An 8,983-nucleotide genomic window follows, 5' to 3' on the forward strand; every position below is an offset into this window, starting at 1 on the left:
CCGACTATACCTGTTCTTGAATCTTTCATTGTTCTTATCTGAATCTTCAAGATATCAAGTTGCGTGTCGCGGGTTGAGGACTAAGGGAATGTATTCGCCAACATAATCAATGATTGGATATATATTTGGGTACCACCACTAGGTGCGTCAATTGGGGGGGGCGGGGGGTACGCCTCCTTGGATTTTGAAAATATGTTCTATTTTCATTGAGAAGGGCTTTTTGGCATTATAATAGAAAAAAGCGAAGTTGCCCTCTCTAGATTTCTAAAATACATTCCCCTTTCCTACATCTTTGTGAATAAAGTTTCACCAGGTAACTTGGACATTGGAAGTTGGGTTATACCGTATAAAATAGCAGGGCAAAATAGGCAAAATTTACTATATTAGGATTTCGTCTTTCCTGAGACCAAAAGATTTTGTTGGTAGTTTTAAAGCTAATTAACTATTTTATAGAACAAAATTTTTAATGAAATTCACTAATTTATTGAATTTTACTATTTAACTAATTTGATCGGTCATCCAAAACCCTCTGGTGCGAGGAATGATAAAATCAAGTAATAATTTTCTAATAAAAGTAAGAAAAAATGATGTCAGGCGTAGAGAAAAAAATAAGGAAGGGGATTTAAGTTATTAAGTTATCCATCATGGGTTGCTGGTTAGAAGGGTTTACTCGCCAACGAAGTAATCATATTTATTTGAATACCGGAACTTTCTTAAATTGATTTTCGGTGTTTAAAGTTTTCAAAGTTTTCAAAATTTCGGTTTTCAAAGTTTAGCCTGATAGTTAAACTTTGTAATTTGAATTATACCATATAAACGATAAATAACAAATAGGCAATTGAGTTCTTTTAACGTTAATTTTACGGATTATCGAAAATCTAGTTCCTGGAAAAGACGAAACTGAGTTGTTAAGCTCGTTAACGTTTTTTTGTACCAAAAGTTAGATAGATAAATGCATAAATACAGCATTAATTAGCATCTTACTGCAACAAAACCCAAAATAACTTCAGTGAGTCTTTACAGACGATCTTAAAAAAAAACTAGTTACATCTTATGCTTAACCTCGGAGAATCTATATATCTCTTTCAAATCAGGCTACAAAGAGTATGTGTTTTCCTGGAAATTCCTAGTGTTTTACATTTTTGCTCTTTTTTTTCTTCCTTGTTTCCGCATTTTCATCTAAATCTGACAAGCCATAATGCGCAATCTAGTGCCACCATTTTCCTTTCCCATTTGTTCTAGTTCGGGTATCAAATTTAGCTTAACAAGTCACGTATCTATTAATCTAACACGTAATTTCTTTATTAATTTATTCTCATCAGGAAGGACTGTATGGCCTTATGTTCTTCATTATTGGTATATCTTCTGGCTGTCTAGCAATTGAATACTACAGAAGTTTTGAGATTTATACGCCTATTGTACGAGCCGGCCTATCTATGGGAGTAAGTTAAAACGTCTAAAACGTTGACCGTCAACACTAATGCATGTTCAGGGGTGCTTTAAATGGTTCTCGGATATTTTTTTTTTTTTTACATTGCACAATCTCATAATGCTTTTTAATACAGAGAACTGTCGAAAATAGTTTCCTAAATCGCTGTTATCAGGTGCTAACCTTAATCTTGCCGAGGAGAAAAAAATTCTTTAATATGCTTTTTCTGTAAATCATGTATGTAAATAACACATGCAAAATCTGAACAATATTCAATTACTTAATATATGGAAATTATATATTAGTGTCAAAATAAGGGATGATGAGCAATAAATCTGTTACATTGCGAATCGTATTTGAAAATAAAAAAAGTACACCACCTTTATTCTGTTGATAACTTAAACAAAAACGGGGAAGTTTTTTTTGCGTGCAACATTCAAAAGTGATTAAAGATTTGCCTGCCAACTATCCCTAAAGGACCAAGGAAACCCGATCGTTTGGATTTGTTGCGCGGGAGCTTAAACAAACATATATATCGTAAAAATTAGGAAAAATTGGGATTCAATCTTAACGAAAAAGGCCCCCATGTGCAGTTATGTAGTTGTTTCTATTTGCGGGTGCCAAATTAAAAAAAAGAATCGGGGAGGGGGGATCAGCTAAAAATGGGCTAAAACATAGAGTACCAAACAGCTTAGGAAGGTTCAGTTTTATTTGAACCGATTGTTAATCTCTATATTTTACCGGCAGATTCAGTGTTGCCAAATTTGACTAATTAGTTTTGTTTGTTTATTTTCATGGTTCAACGTGGCAACACTGACGGAAATTTGGTGCTGCCGAAAACTTCAAAGTTTTAGAAATAGTCAAATAAGAGCTTTTAGAGTCATCGTTTTCAGATATGAATAGACTTAAGATGGGTTGGTGGGGGGGGGGGTGTTATTTTTTTCGTGTCCTTGGTACTCCATTGGTTTCAGTTTGGAAATTCAACAATACAAAAAAAAGTAAAAAAGTGTTTGTGCAAGCAAAAGATCACAGTAGGTTAAAATATAGTAACACAATGCAAAATTGTAAAAATTTAAAAAAATGAAAACAAAAGGCTCTTTCGACGCAGTATAGGTTATGTCTAATCACTTGTCTTGTCCATCACCTGTTTAATCCGTTGTCTTCTGTTATCAGGCACATACGCAGGATTTCTTCCTGAAGGGGCAGGCCGCATCCAGGGGAGGGAGTTGGGGGTTAGAAGGTTTTAAGCCCCCACCCCCTCCCCGAAATTTCTGTCCAGCTCGTAAAAAACGTAACAAAAATGCATATTAACAAATTTTTGATGCATTTTTCAAGTTTTTTACCCCCTCCCCCGAACAAAAATCCTGGATGTGGCACTGTATGGAGGTGGGGGCATATTTTTCAAAACAGAAGGCGCATTAAATATACGCTGTATGGAGGTGGGGGCATATTTTTCAAAACAGAAGGCGCATTAAATATACGCTATATTAAAAAAATGTTTAAACGAGCAGAATGTTTTTTTATGCCTCCATACAGATGCTTTTATATTGAGGGGGAGCGGGAAAGGGGTCTAGAGGTCCAAATCCTGCATATTTGTCTCACATCATTGCTTTGCATCATTGCTTGCCTTTAACATAATTCTGCTTGGCTTACAGGAACTCGTTTACAACATTTTGGGCTTTGCCCTTTTTCTAACAAGTGGTGGCCTAGCCTTGGACTACTACCACAATTATAAAGGAAGTATGCCTGGAAACTTCGATGCTGGATTGTCTATGGGGGTTAGTAATGAATTTAATAGAGTGAATAGCACTTTATCTTTTATTTTTGAACTGTGATTTTTAGGATAAAAAATCAGAAAGCGCTCCTTCTCTTTTGTAATAATAATCCAGATGTCATAAGGCTGGTTTGAATTTGGATGAATTCTTTCCATTAAAAACAAACTTTAAAAAACGCAACAAATGTACTAAGTATTTTTCCAAAAGTGAATTGAATTTCAATTTTTGGATTCTAAGTATCCAAATTAAGTATTCGAAACTTACTGAGAATGTTTTTTAGTCCTATTTATAACTAAAACGTGTATAGTATCTTGTATATTAATTATCTGTATATTTATCTATAAATTAACCTGAACAAATGAACTTATCCCGCCCCTTTTTTCTGATGAGAAATCCCCAGTTTTAAGTTGATAATGATTGTAGCCTACTTGCAGCAGAACAGGGTGTTTTCCACCTCGCCTGAAATTCAGACATTTTCTGGGGATTTGTTTAACTATAAATTCATAAGACTCACGGCGCCTGACATTGCAGTCACACCACTGACCCCACCCCAAGCCAAAGGATTTGCGACACCAGGATTCGAACCCCCGTCCCGAAGAACATAGGATCGGTATGCTGAAAAAAACGGCTTTCTAAGACTAATTAATACAGCTTTGCGCTTAAATTGAACCTAAAAGTGGTTTATTTTAATAGTAATATAATATACTTCAATATAATATAACCTACATATAATATAATAAGCTTTTATTAATAATGGTTCTTCGTTTAATTGGAATTTCCGTTTAATATTTCTTTCCCATTGCTATCTAAGAAATTAGTTAAGGAAGTTGAATATCTAAACTTATTTCTGATTGGATTCGTTTTGGCTGACCAAACATGTAGACAAGCCAAGTACTGTAAGTTCTTATGCAGCAAAGGGAAATCGTCTCGAATCTTTCAAAGCCAAACTTCCGCTCCTGGGGAGTTTCTATAATATAAGACTAAATTTTGCGAATTTCTGTTATATATTCAACCAATGAGTATAAATTCAATAATTTGGAATTTTTCGTAAGTAAATATTGAGATATTGTTAAATTCCCAGTGGCGTCTTGTTTCATGTTCAAGGCCCATTCACAATGCGATTTTCTGAGATTTAGCTAATTCTAATTTTTAACCAATAAAAAAAATTGATTGAACTTTCAGCCTATCAGAAAATTTTATGGAAAATCTTATTGGCTCAAATTAGCGCTAGCCGAACATCGGTATTCACATCACGGTTGCTAAAGGCCATTCACCTCATTGTGAATGGCCTTTAGCAATCGCCTAGAAACACCAACGTACTAAGTGTTACATTTCTTTTTTCCTGTCAACTTACGAGAAACCAAATACATTAGTAAACCTATGAAATATGAACAGATTCTTACTCAACGTCTTTCTAACTTTAGTACCGTAGTCAGATGTCCCAAGACAATTAAAATGAATAGATTCCATTAAATAATGACAATAATTTATTTTTAACCCAATATAAATAACAAGAAAAAGGGGAGTAGCGGATTACAAAAAGAAAAAAGTCCAAAATAAAGCTAAAACAATCAACTAGAACAAAAATATAAGACATTGGAATGGCTGAAACTTGGAAATAGTAGTGTCGGACAGCTCATGTAGCAGGGTAAGTTTCACCATTACGTCTCAAGTATTAAAATTCTAAATTTTGTTTTATTCTTATACCATTATAACATACGAGGTAAAAATCTTAAGGTAAAAATCTCATCCCGAAAATACGCTGAGCGAAGAGCTTGTGTATCTTTTTTTGAAGAAAATTTGAAACAAACTAGGCAAAAATAAGACGAATACAAAATTAACTTAAGATTAGTAAAGATTAGCCCAAAGATTGAGCTCACAGACAAGTTTGGAGCTTCCCAACTTGTGAATTATACGAAAAACAAGGTACAAGTCTCCATAGTTCGGGGATGAGGTGGACACAAAGACCCCATCTCCTGCAAACCTACCTTGTGAACCGTTAGTTTTTGGTTAAACGCACACGGTGTTCACATCAAACACAAATTATATACGGCAAGATTTTACCACAATATTGTAAAAGCGTAATCCAAGAGAACATTGAAGTTAAAAATGGGCATGGATTTTCACTCGGATAAGTTCATGATTGAAAAATAGCAATTCAACTTTTCCTCCCTGTCATTGCCGATGTATTAGCATGCGTACGCAAGCGTAGTCTGTTCTACGACGCTAAAATGCGTTTTTTTTTCGAAGAAGCAAGGTTGCTGCAAAAAAAAAACGCTAATTTTTTCTCCGAAAAACGGATGAAGATTTACTAGATGTTTTCGATTGAAATTGCATACATATTGTTCTGGGTACACGGCAGACTGACCGTATTTCAAACAGTAGGCTGTACAAAAAGTATTTTTTCCGCTTTCTAGGGCTATAATAAGAGAAAGGTTGAGAAGGTTAGGGCATGCAAATGAGAGATGACAGATTGCCAAAAACTGTCCTTTTCGGCCAACCGTCTAGGACTAAATGAAAGGCAGGTTGTCCGTGGTTGGGATGGGAGGATGTAAAGAAAGATTTAAGGGAAATGGGAACTTTCTAAGGGGGGGGGGGGAGGTAAGAGGGAGGCTTTGAATAGATTATGATAGAGGAGGAGCGTGCGTAGCTGTATTGGCCTCATGTGGCTTGTTGCTGCGGTGAGTTAGTAGTAGTAGTAGTAGTGCAATAGACCTGCACTTGGGTAAGGCATAATGCACGTCAAATTAAAAGCAAAAAAAATCGGTACGTTGCAAACCACTAAGTCCTGTTATTTGGTGGTTTAGATTGGACTCCATCCGTTGTTACTGTCAATACATTTATTGCAATTCAAGATACGGCCCATTAGTTAGTACGTAGTTAATTTGGCAAAGTATAGTTCCAGCTGTTTCGCTAGCCGAGTTGTGAAATTCACTGGTATTTCCAGTTCTACAATCTATTAAACCTAGTACAATACAAGTTGCTAATTCAAGAGGCTAACTCAGACTTGTTTATTTTGTATAAATATCTGGTGAAAAACAGCAGAGGCAACCAGGGGCGGATCCAGGATTTTTTGTAGGGGGGGCGCAAAATAGGTTGATCGGAAAAAAATTTAGGGGGGGAAATAGATTGATCCAATAAACTTGCGTTAGGAGCAAGTTTAGTTAACGCAAACTTGAGTTAATTAAGTGAATTACACTACTTTAGACTACGCTAGGGGGGGGGGCCTGGATTTGCCACTGGAGGCTGCAATTTAACAAAAGTTCATTCATGACGTAAACAATGACAAATGTTAAAATTCGATAGTTTTTTTTCTGTAATAACCATATATATAATTACATTCTTATATTCTATAAGAATATATATCCTAAAATTATTTTTCCCTAACATTAATATTTCTAATACTAATATTAATTCCTTATTTATTTTTGGTTGTTTAATCCTATTTAGAGTTAGGCACAGTTCACACTCCCTTCAATTCAATCGATAAACGAGGGCTTATTGTACTGTTACGGTAGTGCTTTTAGTGTAATATATGGAAAAGTATTATGGTACTGTTTTAAAAATCTGTGAAACACGCGAGAATGCGACTCGAGAAAATCAAAGAACAAATGCCTATTACCCGGTACTTTTCTATCTGACGCTGTATAAACAAGGGGTTTTCACTCCAGGAACTATATTTAAACCATAGTTTTTTTGGGTTTAGGGCGAAAAAGGTGCCTAGGTTAGGTTAGGTTACGTATTTAATATATGCTATGCTTTACCCCACCCCCTAATTTGCAAATATATAGCCGAAATTAGTTTCTAAACTTATATTCTTATCCTATTTTGTTTTATTTCACTAGCATTAACCAAACTTCACTTCTCGCGTGTTTCCCAGATTTTAGAACAATGCTAGTATTATTCAAACAAATTCAGAACTACTTGAAATCACGGTCTGAAAAGACAGTCTTAAAACAGTTTTAACTACAGCCTTGGTTAGATCAGTTTTTTTTTTACCTTGCAAATTTTTACTTTTACAATGCATTAGTGACTGTTCTACTTATTGCACGTCTTTGCTACATTAGTTTATCCTTTCAGGTTTAAGCGAGTTAAGCCTCGTCATCATTTTCTATTTAAAAAAGGTGGCCCAGCGATGCCGAAGTAAATAGCCTATCAAGTTGCACCCATTTAGGATGGGGTTGAACCTCAGGAAGGTACACATCGTAGGGAAATAGAAAAAATAAGACAAGATTCGGAAAATTTTGTAGTCAGTTTTCGCTGTTAACAGGAGTCAGGTTAATTTTTAAAATGGAAAATTTTTTATGAAACTGAGAAATTAGCGAGATTCTCATCTCCAGATCATTCTCTATCCCTATGATGCGCACTGATAGATTGAAAGCAAGTTGCCAAAATTATCACAAGGAATAAAAAGAATTGTCTACCGAGACTTCAGTTCAGAGCAATTTACTATAATCATAAACCTTTTGCGTTTTGCAAAAGGTGCCTAAGACCGTTTTGCAAAAGGAGCCTTTGCAAAAGGAGCCGTTTGCAAAAACATTTTGCAAAAGGAGCCTTTTGCGTTTTGCAAAAGGAGCCTAATTTTACAGGAGAACAAAGGAAAATAAAAACGCACAATGAAAAAATGTTTCGCGCAAATAAGAATTTAAGAAACTCAAAACTTTAAAGACTGATTCCTAGTTAACTTTTTACCGGAATTCACTGGAAATGTCCAAATTGCTGAATTGTTCAGCAATTGTTTTGTTCAGCAAGATTTCTTCGAGCTCTTTCGAACCATATGCTTAACCCATTTTGGGAAAAAATTGGGCTTGACCCTTTTTGCAAAACGCCACGGAAATATTCTTTTTAATTCATTCAAAATCATGATTCAAATATGCAATCTGTGAATGAGTTACAGAGAATATCCAAGATTAAGATCAGTTGTTCTTCGACTAGCCTAATTTAAAATTTGAGGATCTCGACCGTAAGATCTCTATTTCTCCCCATATTACAGAGGACTTCTCTGTTCTAAAAATTGAAAAGTTTTTTAGTCTTTTATTTTAATGTCACTCAGAAAGCTTCAACTATCGAGGCAGACAAACAAAAGATGTCACATCTTTTAGATGTCACATCTAAACGACATCTGTCGTTTAGATGTGACGACACCCGGCACCATGCTATTTTAGAATGAAAGTATAAGCGCAAACTAGTGAGAATTTGGCTTCTTATCCTTTTTCTATCTCTAGCTTCAACATTAAAGGGCAAATGAAATTGCAGCTTTAGTGTAAATACTTATTTTCTGTTTTTGCTTATGTAATTTTAATAAATAAATTCAATAAAAATATAATTAATGCTTGTTTTCTATTATTGCAGTCTCTGTTAATCATCAACTCATTCTTCTACCTATTGGATGCTGTTCTGGCCTTTCAGAACACTTATGGAACCAAATGAACTTGACGAGAATAACCCCATCAATTTGAATAGTGCGATTATTGTTATCTGAGTGTCTTGTGAATTCTGTAAATATTTTTCTACTCTTTATTATTTGTATCAAACAATAAAATCTGTGATTTTAACTTTAAAATAATTTTATTACATTGTAAAAACAGTTCAGCTAGGCCCCTTATTTTGGTAATTGATTACGTATTTCGTTCACAATATTCTATTTCAGTACTTCGACAAAATATAGAAATGAAATTAGAATTGACTGAGGCCATGCAGTCATGAACCTTATCTCCAATAACGCGACAGGTGCTACGTTTCACAGAAAAAAAAAAAAATCCAGAGAGCGTAAAAAACA

The 8,983-nt window shown here is 34.8% G+C and overlaps 1 protein-coding gene across 2 annotated transcripts in view; it reads left to right on the top strand.

Moving 5' to 3' along the window:
• The window catches only part of LOC148946700 (protein snakeskin-like), a 32,790-nt gene extending 24,026 nt beyond the window's left edge, over positions 1 to 8,764 (top strand). Inside the window, exons 3-4 of one of the 2 annotated variants that reach the window (XM_089096337.1) lie at positions 1,323 to 1,442; positions 8,557 to 8,764. In XM_089096337.1, the coding sequence (XP_088952463.1) occupies positions 1,323 to 1,442; positions 8,557 to 8,634 (198 nt within the window). In that variant the 3' untranslated portion in view covers positions 8,635 to 8,764. Of the gene's footprint in view, positions 1 to 1,322; positions 1,443 to 3,084; positions 3,208 to 8,556 lie in introns of both variants that reach the window. The other variant, XM_089096336.1, reaches the window with a different exon arrangement.
• The last annotated feature ends 219 nt before the right edge of the window (positions 8,765 to 8,983 follow it).

The sequence above is a fragment of the Artemia sp. Qi Xiang Cuo genome, chromosome 11 (genome assembly GCF_049724085.1).
Source record: "Artemia sp. Qi Xiang Cuo chromosome 11, ASM4972408v1, whole genome shotgun sequence".
NCBI lineage: Eukaryota > Metazoa > Arthropoda > Branchiopoda > Anostraca > Artemiidae > Artemia > Artemia sp. Qi Xiang Cuo.